The sequence below is a fragment of the Pteronotus mesoamericanus genome, unplaced genomic scaffold (assembly GCF_021234165.1).
Source record: "Pteronotus mesoamericanus isolate MK-2021 breed Mesoamerican mustached bat unplaced genomic scaffold, CSHL_Meso_final scaffold_582, whole genome shotgun sequence".
Lineage (NCBI taxonomy): Eukaryota > Metazoa > Chordata > Mammalia > Chiroptera > Mormoopidae > Pteronotus > Pteronotus mesoamericanus.
Window position 1 is genome coordinate 4,632,506 of NW_026555323.1, and position 24,918 is coordinate 4,657,423.

Here is a 24,918-nt window from a genome sequence, read left to right on the forward strand (position 1 = left end):
TGACCAAAAGTGTCCTGGGCTCAATGGAAGATGGGAGAGAGGTCATCGGGTCACCTCTGGAGTATTTCCGCTGGCACCCAGACGAATTCAAAACTCCATCACAAAGCCCTCTGACCATTTGACCAAGCAGGCCAGTGTGGCACCTTTACGACTTTGCCACCGACACATCTTCCAGGAGGGGACTTTGCTGCCCTAGGAAACTAACCAGAAAATCGCACGAAATAAGTTGCATACATAAGCCTGAGTTAACAAAGGTGCGTACTCTGTAAATCAGCACTGCGGCGCTGCTCTAGGCTTGGATGAAGTGTGTGTGTTTGGTTCCAGAACGCTCACAGAGCGTTCTGACAGACTCCAGTCTTGCCGTCTCATTGCATTTGAACACAAGTTCAAGCCAAACACACTTCAGACTGAAAGTAACTTCAGAAGCACATTCTTCGTGTCTCCTTAAAACAAGGATCAGCAGACTTTATAAAGGCCTAGATAGTACATCTTTTTGGCTTAGCAGGCCACATGTGGTCTCTGATGTCTCGTTTTCTCTGTTTTGTTTTATAACCCCTTTAAAAGATGTAAAAACCGTTCTTAGTCCCTGGGCTGCGCAACAACAACCTCCAGGCCGGCCCTGGCCCTTGAGCAACGGCTCGCGGCGACCCTGCTGTGGGTTATTTATGGCTCTCCTTCTGCCCGCCGAGATGTTGGGACCGCGGCTCTGAGGGCACTGCCTCCCGGAACATACTCTCTTATTATACATGTTGTTACATGGAGGTCCTTTTTATGGCCCAGTTGTTCAGTCCTCTTTTTCAAAGCATCCAGCGCAGCCCTGAGCACACAGTCCCACATCAGCAGTCTCTTTCATTGCACGTGGGTTTCCTGAGCGCCTTTCCCGGGCCCTGTTCTAGGTACCCGGGCCCTGTTCTAGGTACCCGGGCATCTAGCGGTGAGAAAGACAAGGTCTTCGTGCTCATGTAACCGGATAAGTGTTAGGTTTCTCCCTCCCCACCACTCTCCTTTGTGCCCCACCGCATAAAATCCCGTAGATCAGACTTCAAGGATGAGTGGGACTGGCCAAAACGGAGGAGAAAATAAAATCGATAAAAAGAGGAGACAGCACCTGAGACCGGCCTCAGAGTCTCGAAGAGAAACGCCAGGCTCCCTGCTCCAGGCTGGTGGAGTTTGTTGGGTGGTTTATTTTGAGCCATCTGACTTTGAACTGTTTCTCTTTCTCCTTGGCTTTAATTTTTTCATATACGCTTTTATTTTTTTAATTGCGGTCAGCGTTCCCCATTGCTGTAGTTGCAGGCTGTCAGCACGGCGGTTAGACGTTTCTGTGGCTCACAGAGCGATCCCCTGACGTGACTCAGGAAAACAAAGGCCCGTCAGACAGTAGTTATTGCTCGGCCGAGGAAATGGGGGAACCGATGGATTTTTAAAACTCTCCCAGATCCTGGTTTTATTTATTTACACACACACACACACACACACACACATACACACACACACACGTATACGTGCACAACATACACCACCCCGCTGGTGCCAGCTGTGCTCGAGAAGCCAAGCTGCGCGTCCTGTTGCATCTGGCAGCGTGACGGAGCCTGTCTGTGGTGGTGTTATTCTCTGACCTTTAAAACGGGAGATGGTTACCTCTTTCCCTTCTGTTTTCCTTGACTTCCCCTGATCTCCCTTTAATTTGCTTCAGCCCCCTTTTCCCGTCCAGTTCCCGGCAGTGCCCCTTCCCGCCCCCGTTGCACCCCATTTGCACCTCTTTATTCTAATCCTGCCCCCGGCTCTGCGGATTCTTCTCCCGGACCCCGCCGTAACCATATGGAATCTGGAATCCAACACACTGAGCAGATGGCCCCGCTCCAGCATCTCGCGCACCAACACAAACACATCGGCAAACCTGGCCCCGGCATTGGCAGGAGCGGCAGAAATCACAGGTCGGCTCAGCTGTTATGACTGCGGCCAGCAGCCCTCACCTTGCTGACCACAGTCTGCAAGCAGGAGCTCCCCGCCCCCACCGCATCGTCCGGCATCTAAAGTGCCACCCTGTGTGCCAGCCTGTAAGACCCCGTCCCAGGCAGTCCCGGCTCAGAGCGCCGGGGAGTGACAGGGACCTGGGCTCGTACTGGGACACGGATCTCTGCCTGAGCCGAGGTAATATTTTTGCAGCCTTTTAGAGCTTATTGGCCACTCGAAAAGTTAATTCCAAGCTATTAGATATTTCCCTGTAGTATTTATGACTTGAACTTCTTCCAGGCAGTACATACTGTACTGTAGATTGAATTAGGGTGATTCAGAAAAGAATATTAAATATCGCCCTGGCAGTCACATTGGATAGTCATCTGTAAGGAAGTGCACTTGGATTTTAAATTTGTCCTCTTTGCTCAAATATCTTAACCAGGTTTGCCTTGTTGGGGTTAACACTGAATGGAATCCCTTCTGTTTTTATGAAAGCATGCCTGTGTGTGTGTGTGTGTGTGTGTGTGTGTGTGTGTGTGTACAATCATGACTTAGGAATAAAGCCTAGAACATGTCGATCTTTACCAAAATCTGAAAAGATGTTATTTAATCCATTTCTAGGTAGTCTGAAACTTAAGGCTCTTCTTTCGGGCTCTGCTGTAAAGTAGGACAGGAAAAGTTCATTGTGAGTCCTCTGTCTACCATGCCCTGCATGTAGGAGGCTGCGGGGGGCTGCCCTTGGCCTCCCCCGCCCCACAGAGTGCAGGACAGGAGCCTGGGATGCAGGACCGCTCACGGGTGGGAGGGGCAAAGCCGGGAGTGGTACCTCCCTGCGGGCCCCCGTGAGAGTCCAGCGGTCCTCAGAGTGGCTTCCCTCCCTCAGGCTTGGCCTCTCTCCCGACATGTAGACATGTGGCCACAGGTCTGGGCGGAGGGGCACCCCACCAGCCATGTGCAATACAGAAGAAGTGCCCGAGGAAAAAAATGGCGAAGAGCACCCTTGGCCTATTACGTACCTTCTTGATGGTATGTCAATGGCGAGGAGAAATTTAGTTGAATTCCAGGATTTTTTTCTGACACTACCCAAATCTCAGAACCCCACTTCTATGTAAACAGTACAGTTTTGAAGCCTTTACCTATTGGTCTAAATTACAGAACATTCCAGAAGGACAAAGAAAAAAAGCATTTCGGAGTGGTCTTGAATTTTAAAATTCTATTTTCTTCTTTTCCTCCCTACTTAAAACCCTTTGATTATGTGAACATCTCTCCCTTTGATCATTATAGAATATGAGAAAATTCCCAGATACTGTTTTTCACAGGTAACATTTTTTACAGGTAACAAAATTCTCCCGTTGAGAAATACTTTGCATGTAGACCCTGAGGCCCATTAAGAGGTCCTGCTCTCTTCCTGAATTTGCTCAGTAATAAAATATAAAGAACATTGAGCACTTGATGTTTGCATTTGACTTTTATGTCACAATCACAGGAAAGGAAATGGAAATGGAAAGGTTAAAACTCAGTCTGAGGAACCAAAACAGAAACAAGAGGATCACAGTGATCTCTGAGAAATGAAGGGGAAATATGTCTTCTCTTGGTTCTGGAAAAAAAAAAACACCAAACCTAGGAGGGAAGGCTCTGCCGTGAGGATGAACAGTGACGGATGCCTCACTTGTAGAATTTCTAGGGACATTTCAGAAGTGAGTTTGGCGGAAGCCTCCCAAAGTAGTCACTTCCCCTTGGAGGCTCATGAAGTTCCCTGCTGGCTGGCTCTCTTACGGGAATGAACGAGCCACGGGCAAGAGTGATTTGTCCTAGGGAAGGAGTGTTCTTTCCTTCTCACAGGTGCATCTGTATATACCAAGGCATTGAAAGTAAAAGGGTGAAAAGATACACCATCCAAACAGAAAAGTGAAAGTACCTATATGAATAGCCGACAAAATAGATTTTAAAACAAAATAAAGGTTGCTAGAGATTAAAAGGAACATTTCATAATGACACAACAGCCATCCATCAAAGATATAACAACTATAAACATATATGGACCTAATAACAGAGCCCTAAAATACACAGAGCAAAATCTGACAGCATGAAAAGAAAAACAGTAGAAACTTTAACACTCAACTTTCAGTAATGGGTTTTGCAAACTAGAAAGAAGAGCAGCAGGGAAATGCAAGGCTTGAACAATACTATAAACCGACGAGACCTAACATATCTGTGAAGCACTCCTCCCAACAAGCAGCAAGTGCACATAAAACATTCTCCAGGATGGACCATATTCTAGGCCATTATTTAAACCTCAGCAAATGTTCAAGGGTCAACATAATGCCAAATATATTCTCTGATCATGATGGAATAAAATTAGAAGTCAACGGTGGAAATTTTGGCAGGTTCCCTCCCACCTGGAGCTCCGGCATCTCAGGGCAGCAGAAGCTCCGCACAGTCGGGGGCCTTGGCTGGAATGTTTTAAGGGTCCCCTCTCAAACCAGCGTCCTGGGTCTCATTTCAGTGGCCGCCCTTATGGCCTCTGCTCTCCCACTACAAAAATGCCATCTTCCTCCCTGAGCCTCCGATTGCGCTTCTCAGGTCAGAGAATTTGACGGGCGCAGTGAGGCACCCCGCCATCAGCCCTGTCCGAACTGACCACGGCCTCCCTTGTCCTCCATGCCTTTCCTCCAAAGGGCCAACTAGTGGCCCGTGTGCCCCGCATAGTCGCCATTCCCCCGAACACGCTGGCGGGAGAGGCTGAAGGTCCTTCTCCCCTCGCCGACTGTCACTCTGTGGCTTCACAAAAACGCCACCCGCTGGCAACACATTGAAGGGGCCACCACCCTGCCAGGGGGACTGTTCAGATGACCTATGCCACCACTGGAAAAATCCACTCAGTCGACCTCTTCCTCCCGTTAAGAGTCAGTTAAGTGAGGTGGGAGGCAGGAGACCATGCAGGGGGCTCGTGACAGGGCCGCAAATGGGACTCCTGCCCAGCAGTCTGCCACGTGCTCTGGAGCCTTGGCGATGGCATGGGAATGCAAAGAGGTGACCAGGCACCACCGACTTCTAACGCTCCTCACGCCTTGTCTTTATGTGAAGCGAAATGCTAGGTTCTAGAAACATGGGCATTGAGGTTCTTTGACTCCCAAGCAACAGGTGCTGAATCTAAAAATGTACCAGAAAGATAAGCGTATACAGAAAGGATATGGAGTAGCTCCCAAAACTGAAGAGACCCTGGACAGCAAATCGAGGGGAAGATCTTGGTGCCAGCCCCGATGGACAGACTTCGCAGGTTCCCGGAGAAGCTCTGACCGGCCTGGCTTGGCTCACACGCTGTGCTGAAAACCGAGGTATTCCTCCCAGGAGAAGGAAGACAACAGCGGGCCAGCGAGAACAGCAGACACCTTGGACACATAGAGATGCGCTGATGTCATGAGCAAACCGAGACCAAGAAAGACCATCCACAGGCGCTGTCCAGCCAGGTTGAGAGCCGGCCAGTCTATGAGCAGGAGGGCTACTGTCCTGGAAAATTCCTGGATGCTGGTAAGAAAGGCAACCCGAAGGGAATGTTGCTCTTGGACATGAACTTTCAGCATCAGCAGCTGTGTGCCTTTCAAGGCATGAGAGGTTTTTTTTTTTCCTCCAAACTTTTCGTGACTGGGTGTGGTACAACCTGTGGCCAAACCCAGGCTTCTCCTGGTTCTTTGCACCCCCACATTGTCCCCACATGAGTGCCACTTCCTGGGGTGTTACCCGATCAGGTGTCCTGCCAGAAAAGAAATGTCGCTGGGTCCAGTGATGTCATCAGCTGCAGGTGAAGCTCTAGTCACTTGTCCTGCTTCCCCACCGAGAATTCAGGTTGTTCCTATAAATCCCTGAGAAACTTTTTTTTTTTCTTTGGCTCTCAAAGAGCTATTTGGAAGTGAGTATTGTAAAAGCAGAGAATCTTAACACTGAGGTCTTGCGTTCTTGATAAGATATAAATTGGGCAGGTCGCGGAAATCCTAAGGGGATGGGAGCGGGCCAGTCCATTCCTGCTCGTCAGCAGGAAGGAGGGAAGGGAGAGGGGCTGGGACATCGCTCTATCGCCCCACTTTACAGGTGGAGAAGTTGAGACAGCTGTTAAGTACCTTACCCAAGGTCAAGCCTGTAGCAAGTAGAACTCAAACCAAGGTTTTCCTACTTTAAACCTGACATGCCTCTTGCTTCACCATTCTTATATTAATACCAGTACCCACTGCTTCTACCACAGCATGAAAAAGGCCGCTTTGTGATGAGGGCGCCTCAGTAGATATTCAAAGGCTGGACAAGGGGAGTCGGCAGGTGGCGTTGGTAACGGACTTCAGCTCGGGGGGGACTGAGGGGAAGCTGCGGCGGCCCCCCTTCTCTGGACGTGAAACACGCAGCCAGAGGCCTGAAGCTGTAAAAGTCAACAGTAGACACATGTCACTAATGCTAGAGTTGGTCAGTTTTCTGGCTTGTTGTAAGTGGCTTGTTATCTGGACCCGTGCTAGGAAAGAAATTAGAATTCAGGAATTCAGCCGCCTAAGACAAGGGCTTCCGACACGAAGCTGGTTTCCCAGGAGGCCCGTGTGTGTGCGCAGAGTGTTGGGGGGCAGGACACTGCCCTCCGCCCTGCTGCTTCCCCTCCCCCGCCGGCCCCCGCCGCTAGCCGATGTCGGGCTCAGAGGCCAGGGAGAGGCTCCTGCTCTCTCTCCCAGACCCTGCCGAGCAGTGCCACAGGTTACAGGGACAGGACAGGGGACAGGTCGTCTGTGGCGCGGGCCCAAGATTCTCTGGGTGAGACGCTACATCTGCCCATTTGGGGATCAGACCCATCACCTCTGACACCTCCGGCGTGTCCATTGTGGCCAAAACAATGACTTCACCTGGGCCAAACGCCAGGTGTAGAAAGGCCCCTGTCACTCTTTGTCATTCCTTTGTGTATCGTTCCCCTTCTTTTTCTTGTTCTCTTCCCCACAAGGGCCAGGGCCTTATCAACGCCCCATTCGGCAGATATTTGTAGAGCACCTACTAGGTGCCAAGTGGACTCTCTCTCCAGAGCCCAGCAGCGCCCAGAGCTTCAGGTGGTTAGTAAGTCGTCTGAACCGATGGGTGGGTTATTTAGCCCTGGCGGAGGGGAAGTGCCTCCCAGAGCCCCTCAGCTCCATGTCCGTGGCTCTGTGTTCAAGTGAGGGTTCACGCTCGCGCCGTGGGCGCTCGCCCGCTGGGTGCCAGTGTCCGGCCCGGCCAGGTGCTCCATTACAAAAGGGTGGAAGTCAGAGGCTGCGATGGGACCCTGGTGTGTGGTTCGGTTGCCCCATTAAGTCATTCACCTTCCCTCCGTTCAGTCTGGTGGCCTCTTCTGTGCCGTGTCCTGTCCATAGCCCACCTTGACCTGACCTTGACCTGACTCTTTGACTCAGCCGTGACCCCTCCCAGTTGCTCTTCCCTTCGCACTCAGCGTCAGTTCCTGCGGAAACCTCTTCCTTCCTTCACCCAGTCATGCTTTGCCATGGCCTTGATTTAAATCGATGTCTCGTAAAGTTGGGAATGAAAGATCGTTATGTCCTTATTATGTAAAGGTACTGAGGCACACAAGGTGTTAGGCATGGTAGCCAGTCAGAGAAAGAGCGAAATGCCCTTCATGGTACCCAGGGGTGGCCATCCTGGGGGTCAGTGAGCAGGGACTCAGTCGAGGAAGTCACGGATCGGGTCCCAGCACCACCCCTGGGCAAAGGCAAACTCTTGGGCAAGTTCCCTGATCTCGCCATCGATGAATTGGGAAATTAGAACCTCTCCCGTAGAAGTCTTGAGAAGATTCGGTGAAGTAATGCCTATAAATTCCTCCGGCCCGAGTAAGCCCTTGATGAACACCAGCCAAAACCTTCATCCCCACTCAGCTACAAAACTATATTAACGGTAAACATCAGCCAGCTGTTGGGCCCCAGCATTTTATGGGTTATCCATCATTCCATAAGACGCTCCACACACGCACACACATGCGCGCGTGCGTGCGCGGTTTTAATTCAGTGTGTAACTACATAATTTAAATAGCCTAGGCTGCTATTTGCCAGGCAGTAAAATGTTGGGGAGCAGTCCCGGTGTGTGCTGAGCGTCCCCCGCTCAGCAGAACAAGTTTGTATGCTTTACACGTGCTCCCGGGTGGAGTGATACAGCAGTCGAGTCTCTAGTGGGTTCATTGCCAACTCCCCAAATGTTTCTGAGCTCTGTGTTTGGGAACGTTGGCTAATATTATCAGCGGGGTTGGGGTAGGACTCGGGGAGGAAAAAGGGTTGTGAAAGGGTCTCAGTGTCATTTAAACCCCAAGCTTAGGCTCCGGGCTGGCTGTGTGACTAGAAGCGTCGCAGGTGTGGGTGCCCAGGTGGCCCGTTCCCGGCCAGGCTGGAAGGACGCTGGGGAGCTAGAGTAATGAACTCGCGTCGGGTGGGGATGGATGTGGAATGCTGGAGCCTGCCCACGCTTCTGCCTGCGGACCTGTGCTTGGACTTACATTCCACTGGAGGGAGAAGCGTGGTGAAGCAGAAATTAGCACCGTGGAGGCCATGAGTGCGCTCTGGCCCCCACCGAGCACACGGCGTGTGTTTTGGGTTGTGTATTTTTCCTTCCATGACTCTTAGTCCACTTGGAGAGCGCTTTATACCTGTCTTGAGAGCAGGGAGGGGAAAAAGTGCAGCCTCATCTGCCTGGTTAATCATCACGAAGGACAAAGGGGGACCCAAGGCCCAGCCTCTCTCAGACTGCGAGTCAGAAACAAGACATGGGCCTCAGTGGCTGCTTTCGGGGCCTGTGCGGGGGTTCTGTTGGCCCAGCACCCCGGGGTCCTTTCACTGACAGATTGGCAAGGCCACTCCCAGAGCTTCTGATCCAGGAGAGCGTGGGAGGGATGTGAGAATGTGCATTTCTCTAATGATGCTGGTCCAGGCTCCACGCCGAGAGCCACCGCATATAGTAACAAAGGATACCTGGCCTTCTCACGCAAGCAGGACAACGAGGTTCATTGGATCCGGTCCCGTGGGTCAGATCCCACAGCAGATGCAGAAATGCTCCCGTTGAAAGAGTGTGTGGCTAACCCAGGCGGGCAAGGTCGTCGGTTATGGCATCTTCTCCAGCCTGGAGGACTAGAAGGCCCAGAGCCCAGACCTCTGAGAGGCCCGGGCAGCAGTGGCCCAGGTGTATACGCAAAACACGCCTCTCAGAAGACCAAGGATGCCGCCTGTGGGTCCATCACTCCGACCTTAATGGTTACACACCAGGAGGAGGGAGTCGTTGGCGTGAACGTGACGGAAGCCTGGAAGGACCGCACCACTTTCAGTCCTCCACAGTCGGGAGGGGACGCCCACATCCCTCTGCTTTCAGGAAACAGAAAAAACGAAGGTCACAGTGGAGTTAGTCTAATCCTATAGCTGAAGAAAGTATTGGCATAGCTTAGCAGGAGAGGGGGGATTCTGGAAGATTTGATTTTTGCCTCCACGATCATGGACAGGCCCAACAAGACATAAGAGAGGAGATAGCCCTGACTAATGTGGCTCCGTGGGCGGGGCGTCATCCCACAAAGCAAAAGGTTGCTGGTTCGATTCCGGGTCAGGGCATGTGCCTGGGTTGGGGGTTCATTCCCTGGATGGGGTGTGTGAGAGAAAACCGATCGATGTTTCTCTCTCACATCAACGCTTCTCTCCCTCTTTTTCTCCCTCCCACCCCCTTTCTCTAAAAATAAATAAAATATGAAAAAAAAAAAAGAAAGAGGAGACAAAGGCAGGACAAGGGTGCTACCTGGCGGCTCTGGACAAGTCAGACGCGAAGGCATAAGGGCACCAGGGAAGGGGCACGTGTCACGGGCAAGAGCAGACGGTCTGGGACCTCAGCAGACAGCGGGGGCCGGCCCGCAGGGCCCAGCAAGCGGAGCGCCGCTTACCAGGGTTCAACCAGGACGGCTTTTTGTGGTTTAGCAAAGTAGCCTTCGAAGTCAGAAAACCTGGGAAGGGTAAGGCCATCGTGCTGCTTCAGCCACGGCTGCTTTTCGGCAAGGAGAACGGGGCTAGGAGAGGGGATGGGTGGGCGAAGCACACAGCACGGCAGCCAGGACGGCACCAGGGAGGCTGAGCACGAGCCCCCGGAAGCAGCGGGTGTGTGTCCAAGGCCAAGAACGAAGGCTCGGCTGCTGGGTTCCCATCCCAGCTCCACAGTGGCCACAGAGGATTCAGCCAGGTGATGCGGCCTCCGTAAAGCAGGAGACACATAGCACCTACCTTAGAATTCTGTCATGAGAATACGAGTTAATAGAACTAAGTGGTTGAGGACCATCCCTGGCACACAGTAAGTGCCAAATATGTTATTTTTATGATCTTATCATGATGTTTTTAGAAGTGTCCAATGCCCCCATTCCAGGGGGAAATTCAGTCCCGGGTGTTACAGAACTCTACAGTGTCACCTCCAAGGCTCCGATGATCGCTCTATGACATCATGGCTGATGAGAGAAGGGCCAGAAGTCTCGGGGTGGGTCCTAATTTCCCACATGGGTAAACGGGCAGGTCCCCTCACATAACTGGAGGGCAAGTCGTGGTTTAGACAGATGGCTTGGGAGTGGATTTTTGAAGAGCAGGCTGCGTGCGTGCCGTGAGTGAGGCAGAGTTTAATGAGGACGTTGTACTGTGTGCCTGACAGAGCGATCGGGGTGGTAGGCCGGCTCAGCTGGACAGCAGTCGGAGGACCCATCACCACGGAGGGACAGCTAGATCCAGGTCTCCTCCGTCCGTGTCCAGGGCGGCCCCTGAGGGTCTGTGGAGTTGGTCACCCTCCGGGCCTGGCTCCATGTGGAGGCTGGCCAGTCAGGAAATGCCACAGAAACCCATGGTGCTTACGTGGTAGCACCATGCACTCTGCGCTCTGTCCCCACCCCACCCCTCATGGTTTCAATGAGTGACACACAGACTCCTGGTCTCAGTCGTGACAAGGCCGTGAGTGGTGTCCTTACAGAACAGCAGCCCAGGAAAGAAAATTGCGAAGTTGAGGATTTTATATCTAGCAGAACTGTCCTTCCAGGATCAAGGCTTTAGAAAAATATTTTTAAATATGCAAGAGTTTAGGAAGCTCTGCTCATGAGCTCTTTATGAGGAATATTCTTGAGCAGAACTCAGCACACTTTTCTACAAAGGGAAGATATTAGATATTGTAGCTCTGCAAACTCTGTGATGTGCATCATAACCACTTTATCATTGTAGTACAAAGTAGCTATAGACAATATATAAACAGAAGGGCTCTGTTCCAATAAAACTTTACTTACAAAACAAGTGTCAGGAAGGATGAGGTCCTCAGGCCATGGTTTTCGAGCCCTTTATGATAGGATGCTCTTCGTCTCACCAAGAGATGACTTGGGGACACTTAGGTAAAAGGGCTGATGGTGAACATTGTAACATGTTTAACTGTAGCACTAAAATGAAGGCAAAGATGGAGATAGAAAGATGTAACAATAAAGCTATAATAGCTATGAATATTTATGCCCCAAATAACACAGCAAGCACCTAATGTAAATCCGAAACCACAGGTGATAAAAGGAGATGTAGATAGAAATTTAATGGGTTTAGGAGACATCAACACATCTCTCTCCATGTAAGACAGATCCAGTGGCAGGTGGAAAGTAAGGAAGGATTTAAAAGACCTAAACAACATAATAAGGGAAGTCATGCATATCAAACACTACACCCCGATAATAGATAATGCACATTTGTCTCAAGTGCCCATAGAACATTCACAAAATCTGATCCTGTATTTGGTCACAAAGAAAATATCCGTAGCTTCCATGGAACAGAAATAGGACAAGCAATCCCCTCTGATCCAAAGCAATAAAATTGGAAATTAATAACAATATCTTTTAAGTATTACAAAATGTCCCCTCTACCTGGACATAGAAATACACATTTGGCAGTAACTCAAACGTGGAAGACCGAAGCGTTTCCACTGACATTAAATTGAACTTTTTAAGCTGTTCCCTTATTTGCTCACGTAACAAGATTTAACTGAGCACCAACTATGCACAGATGTGGTGTACAGTTGAGGCTAACCTCAGACAAAGAGGATCCTCTCTGTTTTTCAGAGATTCTTTTCGGTGGGAAAGACTGACAGAGGAAGAAGGCTCCAGCCCTTTGGGAAGAGACTGTGTCTGGGGACACGGGAAAAATGTCCTAGAATTTGTGTGCAGGTGTGTCGCAGACCAGGAAGCAGTGGCTGTACTGCGTCATACCTGGGTTGGGTGGAGAGCGTGGGGAGAGCCCTCCCCCGCCCCCCCACCTCTCACTCTCTGTGTGACCCTGAGCAGGTCACCTCACAGGAGCCCCAGGAATCAAAGGGAAACCAGGGCACATGCTGTCTGCCCGTAGAAAGGTCCAGTTAGTGTTGTTATTTTATTTTGTTTATTTTAAATTATTTTATCTTATTTTTTAAAGATTTTATTTATTTATCTTTGGAGAGAGGGGAAGGGAGGGAGAGAAACATGAATGCGTGAGAGGTACATGCATCTGTTGCCTCTCGTGCGCCCCCAACTAGGGACCCAGCCTGCAGCCCAGGCCATGTGCCCTGGCTGGGAGTTGAACTGGCGACCTTTCTCTTCGCAGGCCGGCGCTCCGTCCACTGAGCCACGCCAGCCAGGGCTTGTGTTGGTCTTATTGCTCTTTTACTTGAAGCTGGTCAGGTTGTAACTGGAACACGTGTTAGTCAAGGCCGAATGCCAACAAAACCTTGACCAGTTGGGAGTGTTCAAAGCAGGAGGTGAGGGACGGGGTGAGTGGCTGGACCCTGCTGCCGCATGCAGAAGAGTCCAAAGGCTGTGTCCACTGGAGGATGAAAGAGAGTCCCACAGGATTCCCAGGGCCCTCTTGCCCCAGTGCCTTTACCTCCTTAAACCGCCGTCCTCGAGGGAACAGGCATCCGACAGGCTGGCGGAGCCAGCGGCGCCGGTCATGGGGCACCAAGCTCCCATCACGCACAGATCCGAGCAGCCCCTTCTGCTCTTCTGAATGCCTCACTCATCACCCTGGATCCAGAACTGCAGTTCCTTCCCTTTGGAAACCGCCCAAAACATGGACAAAATTGGCCACTACCCAAACGTCCAAGAGCTACGCGCGCTTGTTGAGTCATTTGGCTCAATCTATACAATGGGGTATCGTGCAAGCTTTAAAAAAGGACTCCTGAGGAAAGATTTTTGATCGCGTAGGAATTGCTTCTGCTGCAAGAGTGAAATGAGCAAAATGGAGAATGATTTATGTATAGCATGACATTTAAGGTTAAGGCAAATGTGTTTAGGAAAAAAAGACCAGGTTTGTGTGTGTTCTTTGCGTCCCTTATTTTATATTTTTGTGTACCCTCTCAGATTTTCTACAACGTCCATGAATTATATTTATGCTTTCTACCAAGGAAACAAAAAAAATATATATATGGCTATAGAAGAAATTGCTAAAATGACTGAATGTATAGACAGAGATCTCCATGGAGACCGGCACAAAGATTATATCCGTAAGCTTCAGATCGCTTCTCAATCTTCTTCATTGACAACTGTGGAATTCAGTTAAGTTTAACAAATATCTGTTGGGTCCCCCAGCAAGCACAAGGCTTTTTCCAGAAACTGTTCTTCGCAAGAGCTAGGTATAAAGCAAGGACTTAGACAAGGGTTGTCCATAACACAATGTGACCAGGCCTTCGGGGATGGAGAGAGAGAAGCACTGAGCGACCCCAAATGTTTCACCCAAGAACAGGGCAGTGTCAACAATTCTCCAAATAAAATGTTTCTTTAGTTCAGCTAAAAGTAAAAATTGACCGCATGCGACACTTGGAGGAGGTGGGAAAAATGTTCACAAGGTGCAATGCAGCAAGATGTAGAAAGAAGTTTCTTTTCTCAGGTTCTCGAAGGCAGAGTTGGGGGGTGGCCAGTGTGTCCCTTTGGTGGGAAGCCCTTCGAGCCCAATTAGAAGGAAACGTCTTCGCTCAACAGATACACAGGAACGTGTTTTTAAAATCCGAGAGAAGACGCGGTGTTCTAGCGAAGAGAGATGATTCCGACATGAGAGTTGTTGAATCTCTGAAATCGGAAAAGCGTATATAGGGAGATTCGGCGCCATGGACTGAGGAAAGCCAGAAATAAGAGGACTCTCTTTCCTTTCTGCTTGGAAGACGCGTGGACATGGTTTCTGTAGCTCATTAGCTATCAAAATTATTAACAAATTATTATTTTCAATGGAAAGTGGTTATGGTATTCATTATTTCCCCTCATGCCAAGGCTGCATGTGATTTACTCCGAACGTGAATCAGCCAGAGCAGTCCAACATTTCTAAATAGGTTTGGACCAGGTTCACTGACTTCGGCCCAGCAAGCCACTCAGGGCTGAGTGGCCAAAGGTTCCCGCTGCTTAATTTATTGGGAACTTAACTGAGTCTAATTAGTGTCTCTCATTCGCTGGCCCGAGGAACATCTGCCCAGCATCTGCCGTGACACCATGTGGTTGGGATGTTGGAATCGTTCTGGGAAGTGAACAAAAGGGCATGAATATTTTATTGGGGATGTATCCCACAGTAACTTTTTATAGGACTCTCCTCACGGTTTTATTAGCCAGCAGCGTTAATACGTGGTGTCCCTAGGATGTACTCAGAACACGCTGCCTCGGCGAGACCCACCTGTGAGGCGGAGGTGGGCGGTCCGGGGCAGATGCAGCCAAGCCGAGGTATTGGGGGCACCCATCCTGGACTGTTCTGTGACGTGCCTGCTACAAAAGGCTCCGCCGATCCAGAAGGAGACACCGGATGATAGCAGGCTGGCCCGATAAGATCGATCGCTGGCACACAATGTGAGGGACAAATGACTAGGCGCCACGCATCCTGTTTCACAGATGGAAAAACGGAACCTGGGGAACGTTTTGCAAACAAAGCCCAAGAGACGTAACCTGGGAGCCCAGAGGAGAACCGAGACACTTGCTTCCTGGGAGGCTCTTGCTGTCGCAAGGTGAGGGCAGCCTTCAGGAATCAGCGTCACTCAGATGATTTGGAGAATCGTACAAGTGCCAGCAGGGGGCGCACATCTGGGACTTACAGACGAGCTTCTGGGGCAACGGCACTCACGAGCGGCCCATGGAGAGCAACCAGGGAGGTGTGCCCAGCAGAGGCAACAGGGCCAGCGTCTCATCTCCGGGTCAGGGAATAGCAACACTTGGGGACGGAGGAACCCCTTTACCTCCATCCCTTCCATTGTTCACTTTCCTTCCTCCAGAGGCTTAGTTTTATTTGCCTGCACATAGTCCTGAAAATATCAGCAATCCGTGGTGGAATTGTGGACGAGAGATGAGGCTGGGTCTTGAGGGCCGGGCCCGGGATATGAAAGACCCCAGGCACTAGGGAGCCACTGAAGGTTTTGGAGTAAGGGAGTCGCATGGCTGAAGCTGTGGCCAGGCACACAGATTACTTAGAAGGAAAAAATATCCCGTGTGGGCAGCCCGTTAGTGGATGGGTACAATACCTCAGGCAAGGGTGGCCATAGAAATGAGGAAGAGGGCAGATTTTGAGCTCCCTTGTGGGGCAGGCCTCCCTCCAGATCTGACCCAGCGTGGCTGGTCTCTGGGAAAGGAGGGGCCGCTGGACGGGGCGGTGGGGGAAAACAAACGGATTGAGACCACGACCCACCCAGAACCAGAGGTGAGGCGGGACTCCCTGCTGCCTTCTGGGCTGTTCAGCTCCCGGGGTGGAGAGTCAGGGGTCCCCAGCATCGGAGGGCCTGTGGAAGCCTCAGCTTCGGTAAGGCCTGCCCACAAAATTACATCAATAAAGGAGAGCCTTGGGGGCAAAAGCACCAAGACTGACCCAAGGAGAGGGCGGGGAAACACTTGCGGAAAAGGGAAGAAGAGATCGCAGACAGGCAAGAAGGCAGGGAGGCAAGGGCTGCCCGCAGCTGAGAAGCAAGGAGGAGGCGGGCAAACGTCAGGCAGAGTGGCTGTCGAAGTCACAGCCGTCGTGGGAACTATGTCACCTGTTGTGACAAGTGATGCACCAAAGGCCCTTTTGTCATCGTTTTAGTTTGTGCAGGAAAGTAGGTCCCGCAGGACGCCAGCTGCTAGGCAGGATTCGGGCCTATGTCCCTAGGTCCCTCCGGCCGGGGTGTCCATCACCCCTGGGAAATTTTTTTCCCAAGTTCACAAGGTACGTGACCCCTGCACCAGCCACCCCCTGCAAGGCCTCCACTTCGAAGGCAGCAGCCACTGATGCAGCAGCAGGGAATTCGAAACAGACAGGCAGAGAGTCACCTGGGCGGTGGTTTTCAGGGCTTTGCTGGCTCCTGTCTGCTCTGGGGGCGTTAGGGCACCTTTAGCGGGACGGGTTCAAGGGGCAAATGTGCGGCTCGCCATTAAAGGCAGTCCTGGGTCAGGGAGCCCGGAGAACAGCGACCTCGCCTGCGCCTGAGGCTGTGCGCAGAAGCCTCCAGGCGGGCGAGCTCCGGGGGGCACAGTCGGCCAGCTCTTCCAGCCCGTCGCCCTGAGCCCTCCACGACAGCCGGGCCTAGCCTTTCCTCTCCTCACCGCTTCCAGAAGGTGCAAGCCGGCTCACTCCGGCTCTGCAGAAGTCCTTCAGGAACATTCCTGGGGAGTCTTGTAAAATTCTGAGCATCTCTCAGCCAGTGTGGGTCAGCGGTGCGGGCGGGGCGTCAGGGAGGTCTGCTGCCGTGTTTTCTCCTTGAATAATTCTGGGGGCTCCGCGGCCGGGCAGCAGGGCAGGGGCTTCTGCTGGTGTTGGTGAGGCCTCTGGGTGATCTCGGCAGACCCCCGGGGTCAGGACTGGGGTGGGGTTCGTCTGGGCCTGGTAGCACTCTCGCTGGGGTCTTGGGAGAACTGTGCCACGCTGTTAATCTGGACGAGTCTTTGTTTTTCTCTTTGTTTTAGGAGAGAGTGTTTGGGATTAATCTATTAAGGCAACCAAAAAACAAGTGTGTGTGTGTGTGTGTGTGTGTGTGTGTGTGGAGGATCTTGGGGACCAAAATGAAGGGAACACAACAACGGAGGTGCCCATGTGGCTAGCAGTTGTGCAGCGCGACCCCTTTAGTTGGCGGTTAGAAGAAAATCCGCATGTGGCCACTTGGGTTTAGGTTCAGAACTTCCGCAGCTGTCGCCCCAGAATATTCAGGTGTGAAGTCCCAGGGCGCAGGCCATGGGGCTGAATTCGACAGCAGGCTGGGCTTCGCCCTCAGAGGTGTCTTAAGATTTTAGAGTTCATTTCCAGCATTGTCCAATCAGGAGATCGCGATTAGACTCTGGGTTTTCAGCTTTACTTTTAAGAAGGAAAGCCGTGGAAACCTTGGACCCACGTGGCAACAGCGGGCTGGAGCCGCCGGCGGCCTGTGAGCCTGGGCGCCGCGTTCTCTGCTGCCCACAGCGAAGGTCGCCCTTGGAGGTGTGAGTCAGTGACTAGTCCAGGACCCCTGGCTCCGATGTGTGCACTTGTCTTGTAAAATGTTTCACATGTGCAGAAAAGTACCAAGATCGACCAATAAACACTCACGCCTGCACCTCCCAGTTTTAACAAACGTTCATTCAAGGTTGCTGTATGTGCTACTGATCTTCTCCGTAACAGTGTAGGACAGACGCGGCGAGAGCCCTCATGGACCCCTCCCCAGTGCCTTCTCTTTCCCCCACCCCTGTTGGTGACTCCAAAGAGCAGGGACGGGTGGCCTGAATTAGCCAAGTGTTAATGGCAGCTTCCTGGAGAATTAGTTTTATTGCTTTAAAGAAGAGCTGCTAACTTAAGCTTGGCTAGTAAAGGTTGTTCTTGAGGTTTTTAAGGGACACAGTAAAAAAAAAAACAAACCCACCAGGCTTAAATTATAACTGTAATAGACATTGTTTATGGAACTGTAGTTTCCTTCCCAATTAATGGATGCGGAATGAGTGGCATTTTGCTCTGATGCCCCATCGGTGCCTCCTCTGTCCCCACGGCCCTCACCTTTACCTGGGCAGCCGGCCACGTCCACTGATCGTCTGGCTGGTTCTGTTTGCTCTTGAAGATCGTGGTATATTCTGCATCTCTTGTGCGTTGATTTACTGCCTGTCCCCGTTAGAGTGGTGGGGCTCAGGGAGCCGGGCGGTGTTTTGCTCGCTGCCTCATTGTCAGAACCTAGAGTGCTGCCCGGCGCTTGGGAAGCTGTCCGCAAACACTCCATGTGGGGCCGGGCGAGTGAGCTCATCGGCTGGAGCAGGAGAGGAGGCGGAGGCCGGCACGATGGGTGCCCATGCGTAGGACGCTGCCGGCGGGAAGACGCCACAGGCGTGTCTAAACAGTGGGGTGCTGGCATGATCAGATTTGGTTTCTGTTGGAACTTGGGTCTGTCCTGACCCATGAGGTCGCCCTGAATGCTCCTCAGAAATAACCACCCGATGACCCAGTTTGTCGAGTGAGGGGTGAGGAGTATTTGAGGTTCGTACACAGTAGAAGAGACTTTTCAGTGACCCCAGACGGGCATTCAAAGTGTCATTTGTGGCCTGAGGAACTGTGATACCCAAACTTCTCAGCTTCTTTTCCACGCCCTGAAGCCAGCACGGACTCAGATAGAAGTGGGACCATTGAAATATTAGGCAGGCGGGTGACGTTTTAGTTGATCGCTTTCAAACCAATGGCTAGCAGCTCAGGCCTCCCACGGCCACAAGCTGCTTCCTCAAGAATGGCAGCCCCATTCTTGATTGATAGATAGATAGATAGATAGATAGATAGATAGATAGATAGATAGATACAGAGGCCACCCGGGAGGGCCCTCCACTCCCAGCATCAGGGGTATTCAAGCTGGCACCATGGCATTCTTTGTCAAAGGCTGTAGCAGTCAGTGTTTGCTGCAGTGACAAACAGCCCCGCGATCTCAGTGCTCACTGTTGGAGCAGCCCCTACAACTGGGACCCACTGTCCTCGCAGCAGAGGACAGGAAACGGGGGGAGGCAGAGGTGAACCACATAATCACACTCAGAGCTTCTGAGGGGACATGGCCAGCTTCCTGTCCACTCAGACCGCATCGCACAGCAGGTGGTGTGTGCCATCCCTCCGCAAAGGGAGTGGCCGATGGGAGACACTAACTCAGTCTGCTGTGGGCGTGTTGTGTGCACCAGGATTTCTATACTGAGTGGGCCGCTGGACCCAGCTTGCTCTCTCTGCCCTGATACGCGGGACTTGTCTCCCGTGTCGATTGCATAGCTCCCTGCGTCTGCCTCCCTCCCTCCCTCCCTCGTACTGTGGGGAGGGCCCTGTGGGCAAGCAGCCTCTCCTTCCAGTCATTCTCTCCCTGTCGTTCCTTCCCCCGGGCAGGTGGGTGGCAGGCCTCTGGAGCCCCTGCTCGGCGACCTGTGAGAAGGGCATCCAGCAGCGGGAGGTGACCTGCGTGTACCAGCTGCAGAACGGCACCCACGTCGCCACGCGGCCCCTTTACTGCCAGGGCCCCCGGCCAGCGCCGGTGCAGAGCTGCGAGGGCCAGGACTGCCTGTCCATCTGGGAGGCGTCGGAGTGGTCCCAGGTGGGTGCCGACACCACCGCCAGGGCCGCAGGCCCCCCCCCCCGCCCGCCAGCGGGGTCCCTCTCCCTGCATCACGGCTGTGACACACCCTCACGCCTCCCTGTCCGCGCCCGCCCCCAGATCAACTCAAGGCTGCGCTCTAGCTCACATCCTCTTAAATCCCATCCGAGGCAACACAGAGCCAAAACACACAGATCATGTGTTGCTATTAATGTATATGTGTTTAATAATATACACCACAGTACTTTCAGAGTCTGTTTCCTAGGAAAATTCTCATGTAAATATAAAGGGATGGATAGGTGGATAGATAGATCGATCGATCGATCGATAGATACAAAGGCCTCCCTTTAATGTCCATCCTTTGGACCTATTTGAGCTGCAGTGCGCTGAGACTGGGAAGGACATTTGAAAAGCTCTCCTTCAACTCTGAGGCCGTCTTTGCCGATGGCGAGAGACGCACAGATGCTGGGAGGGACAGCTTTTACTGTGCTCGTCCGCGCTATAAATCTCATGCCGTAACTATTTTGGAAGGAGGTCGCTTAAGCCTGCCGTTTTTAATTTTGAAGACTGGCCGTGCAAATATCACTTGATCTTTGGTAATAACATCCTTCAAGGCTTTGCATCGACTCTGCGTTAATGATTTTGATTGTTTGGCCATAAAACGAAAGGAAAAAAAAAAGAGCTGAATCAAGGGCCAGGCTCCCCCAGGCCCTCCTTCACAGGCGTTCTAGGAAAGGCAGAAAGGGCTAAGTCCAAGATGCTCTTCAGTGTGGAAAATATTTTTGGAGTTCCTTTTTATTGCCAAACAGTTGGAATTATTTTGAATAAAAAAGCACTCAGCCCATTCTTAATGAATGAAAAGTCTGCCCGTGGCTGTTCTGAACCGAAGTTTACTTGTCAGACAGATCTTGACATGTACCCGTTTAAAGACCTGCGGGTTTGATCTACTCTTTGTGATATTTTAAGCAAAAAACAGAGTTTAAAATTTCTGTTTGATTTACAAAAAAATTTATATGTGCTTAGATTTGTAAGTTTCGTGTTCAAGGGGATGCTTGTTGGAGGGGGAGGGGCAGGTAAGCAGCGCCGCCCCTCCCCCACCTCCCATGGGCCTGAGGGCCTTAATCACCTGCCTCTCGATTCAAACAAGATTTATGCTTTCATCAGATCAAACCCATCAATTTTCCATTCAGTCTCTTTTTATGGGGGGAAAAAAATGCCTCTTTACCAAAATAACCAAACCTGACATTATCAACTGCCATTGTGGGATTCAAGGACACCATATTGGAAAGAATGAGACCATTGGAACATGATTGGTAGAAATATCTCTGCCCCTGTCTCTCTATGTGCCTGGTCATGCCTGACCCTGATCCTGAAATAGCATCCACACGAGGCAGCCTAACGCGGGCTCGGCCCAGGCTTGAGCAGCCGGCGTCTTCCCAGACACTTACCTTGGAATCGGATTTCCCCCCATGACACGCTCCAAAACTGGTGTTTCTACCACTCAGCCACACGCTCGAGCCCCTCTATCTCCTGGAGACACCGGGGTCTCCGCTTCTCATGGGGACATTCTTGTCACCCGGCCAGCCTTCATCCAGCCGGCAGGATGGATGACACCAGCTCCTCCCTGTGCTGTTAGGATGAGGCACAGATGTCCAGAGGGGAGACGAAGGGAGTGACTCTGTTCCCGTCCCCGGCTCCCAGGCCCCCTCCCCAGATCAGGCGCCAAGAGAGAAGCTGCACGTTGTTCCCCTCGGCCCCTCCTGAGGCAGCCCCAGCCTGCAAAGGCCCCGGCTTCCAGCCCACAGGCTGCCGGTCCAGAGGGCCACGCCCGGGGTCGGCCAAGAGACAGGCGGGCTGGTCAGAGCTTGAAGTTCACGGGAAGGGGATGAGGGACGCAGACTAGAGCCAGACAAGGCAGAAGCGGTGAGTAGGCCCCGCGTGGGAGGCAGAGCCAGTGGCGTGGGCGCTGGTGTCACGGAGGAGCCGATGACAGTCAGGGAGCATTGCCGCTCAGAAAAGTGGGGGCAACCCTTCAGCACCGTGACGCACGGCTCCCTGCCCTCTGGGCCCCAAACCGTCCTGGCGGGGCAGCCCTGTGGGCCATCCCTGCCTTCGACTGACCCCTCGTGTCCTCTGAATCCAGCCCCTCGCCCCAGTCGCGGGATCAAATAACTGCGCTGTCCGAGCCCGTCCGCAGGGGGCGCCGCAGTCAGTGCTGAAGCACGTGCATTTCTGCTAAAACGGGCCGGCCTAAATTAGAAAAAATCCCTCCCGGGACCTTCCGACAGAGAGCTAAATTGAAAGCCTAGGAAAAAACACAGCTAGATAACATTTGGGGATGAATGTTAATAACAGAGCTATAAAGAAGAGCATTTGTCCTTCCTAGGCATTTTTGCAGAAGTCAGCTTTGTTGTAGCTGGAAACCATCACCGCTGTTGTCTCCCCGATTTCAGGTCAATCAAACAAGCATGAAAAAGGAAGCTGTTGAGTTGCCGGCGCTCCATGCAGTGCCCGTGCGGCTCGGGAGGGCTCCCCAGGGCGGTTCTGGGCCCGGCTGTTGGGAGGAAACCGCCGGCTTCCTCCCCACAGCCTGGGAAGTGAGTCGCACACCCAGCCCCGTGCCCATAGGTCCCCCGTGCTTACACCCTGCTGCCCCCTGCTCTCACCGCTCCTTGGTGCACCATGCTGCCCGAGGGGGTGGGGCCATGGCTGGCCCCTTCGCACGCTGCCCCTGTCTCCCAGGAAGGAAAGCACCGCAGGGAGCGTTGCTCTGTGTCTGCATTAAAACCGCCCTTGCAGCTCCCTGCGCGGGCCTGCGGCCACCCTCCGTGAGAGCCACGCCTGGCTTCACTGTCTCTTCCTTTTCCACCCTGACCTGGGGGCTTCACCCCCGGCTGGGGCAGGCAGAGCCTGGCAACCCGGAGGCCAGGTGGGAAGAGCCAGGGGCCTCACTCTCCTCGCCTGGCTCCGCCTGAGGCCTCCTGTTCCCGCTCCACCCGAGGGTCTGTCAGCGTCTGTCCTTTGAACTCATCCGCTGCCCTGTTGTTGGGCCTAAACTCCACTCCCCTAGCTTGACCTCCTGGCTGCTCTGAGTTCTTCCCATGCCTGAGGCCTGGGACCCGCCCCCATTGCCTGCCACGTGGCTGGAGTCCCAGCTGAAACCCAGTGCCACAGACTCCGGGAGTCCAGGAGGTGCTGGGGACAGAACATGGCGCGCGCGTCCTCGGTCCTCAGCACCGGGTCGGGCCCAGGGAGGGGTGTGGAGGGCCTTGAACTGGCCGGGACCGGAGCCAGTGTCCACGTGGTGCTTTGCAGTGCTCCGCCGACTGCGGGAAGGGGACGCAGAGGCGGACCGTGACCTGCACCAACTCTCAGGGGAAGTGCGACGCGTCCACCAGGCCGAAGGCCGAGGAGGCGTGCGAGGACTACTCCGGCTGCTACGAGTGGAGAACTGGGGACTGGTCCAAGGTGAGTCCTGCGCCCGCACTCCCGCCCGGCCGGGGCCACGCTGGGGCGCGGGGCCGGGCCTCGGCTGTCCCCGTGGGCCTCCTTCCACGGAGGCGGTCCCCATGGAACCAGGCAGATCCACTCTCTTTCCAACTCTGCACCCACCGGCGACCGCACGCCGTGTGCAATTTGAAAGGGACGGAATGTCCCCCGAGGCACAAAGCGGGGGCTCAGATGCCAGTCTGCTGCCCCGCGAAGCGTGCCGGCTGTGCCCCAGTGTCCTGCAGGCGTTTGGCCGCCCGGCTGTCACAAAAGCCTCGGAAGCGGGAGAGGGGGGGAGCCTTGGCCTGGCCAGATACTGACCGCCGGGGGCTTGTGGGCAGACGGCCCTCCGCAGTTGCTGGGGTCTCAGGCGAGGGGCACAGGGGTGGGAGCAAGGACGGCCGTCCTCCAGGGCCAGCCCTTGCCCCTGGGGACACGGCGGGTCAGGCTGCATCATGAGTGGGAAGGATCGTTGGTGCTGACACTGTGTTTCACTCATTCACCTGATGTTTCTGACGGGCGCCCGTTGATGGGGAACTGAGGTGAGTGCCGTTGTCCCGGGCGAGAAGCAAACAGCAGGTTCTCCAGGCAGCCTCTTCCCCCCAAACTGTAAGATGCCGCACGAAATTTTCTAGTGTCTGATTTCCTAGTGACAGTTTCCCACGAGAGCCCATGAGCCCGGCGTGTTCACTCACAGCCGCGGTGACAGGGACTCCCGTTTGCTCCTCTTGGTGTCTCTCCCCGCCGGTGGCCTGTGAGTCACGTGCTTCTTTCTGTGTGGCCTGCGCCCTCTCCGGAGCGCTTTGGGATGGGTTGCTGACGTTGAAAAATGGGGAAATGTCACCTGAAAGTTCGGACTGTGGCTTCTTTGCACAAATCTGCCTGGCATCCTCACGTGCTGTCCTTGGTGGCCTGGGGCCCCGCGGGGGCCAGCACTGCGCCCCAGGCCACGTTCTCTGTCCCCCAGGCCCCTCGCAGCAGCCCCACGGCGCCATGTCTGCCTGCCTGGCTCAGGCCAGCACTCGCTTTGTGCCTGGGCTTTACAGAGGAAGGGACGGTGTGCCTGTTAGAAAGCAAAACTCATCGGAATCTTGTCTTTGCAGAAAGGCCAACCCCCACCCCCACCCCTGACACACACACAGGTGAGGATCCAAACTCCTCCAAACCCCGGGGATGCATAAAAGCCCGATTTCTCAGGTTCCAGGGGGCTGGCTATGCTGCAAGGCAGCACCTGGATGACAGTGAATTCGAGGAAGACCAAAAACACCTTCTCCTTTGCTCCCAGCTCAGAAAATGCAACCGAAGCAACAGAACTGAGGCCAACAGTCCAGGTTCTCCAAAAAATCAAACCTAGGAATGTAATAAAGCTCAGGACCGAGCTGCCAGGATGAATCGCACATTGGGGGAGAGGCTTCCCATGAAGGCTCTTGCAAAGGAAATAAGCCATTAGAGCCGGGAGTCCTGCCTGGGATAGAGGCGCGAGGAGGCCGGTCTGCAGCCCCGGTTCGCCGTCTGGCGGCGCTCAGCCTCTCTGGCCCTCAGTCTGTTTCTCTCTGAAATGGGAGCCGTGAAACACCGACCCTTGCTTGTTTCGGAGATGCTCAGAGCTGTCAACGTGCTGGTGTACATGACGCCGCACTTGGACAACCAAGCCTCAAGTATTTCACTCATTGGCCACACGGTTGGGAGACACAGTCCCCAGGACAGACCTGTTCTGTTCTAACTCACTCTCATTAGCCAGGGCTGCCCGGTCTCTTCCAGAATCATGCCAAGAAATGTTGTCTCGTGTCCAAGCCTATCCAGACCCAGCCCGAGAAAGGGCCCCCATGTGTCCCCGCGGCCCAGGAGGTGGAGGTTGGCGTCAGCAGCTTAGGTTCCTGTCAGAGAACATCCGTGAAAGTTCTGTGGCGGAAGCATCTCAAGGCTTGATGGTTGCGTGGT

General features: G+C 53.2%; 1 protein-coding gene across 1 annotated transcript in view; it reads left to right on the forward strand.

Annotated features, from left to right (window-relative positions):
• Nucleotides 1-24,918, forward strand: part of ADAMTS17 (ADAM metallopeptidase with thrombospondin type 1 motif 17) — a 190,227-nt gene that overhangs the window by 155,263 nt on the left and 10,046 nt on the right. Inside the window, exons 20-21 of the mRNA XM_054561974.1 lie at nt 19,284-19,488; nt 22,804-22,956. Of these exons, the coding sequence (XP_054417949.1) occupies nt 19,284-19,488; nt 22,804-22,956 (358 nt within the window). The remainder of the gene's footprint in view (nt 1-19,283; nt 19,489-22,803; nt 22,957-24,918) is intronic.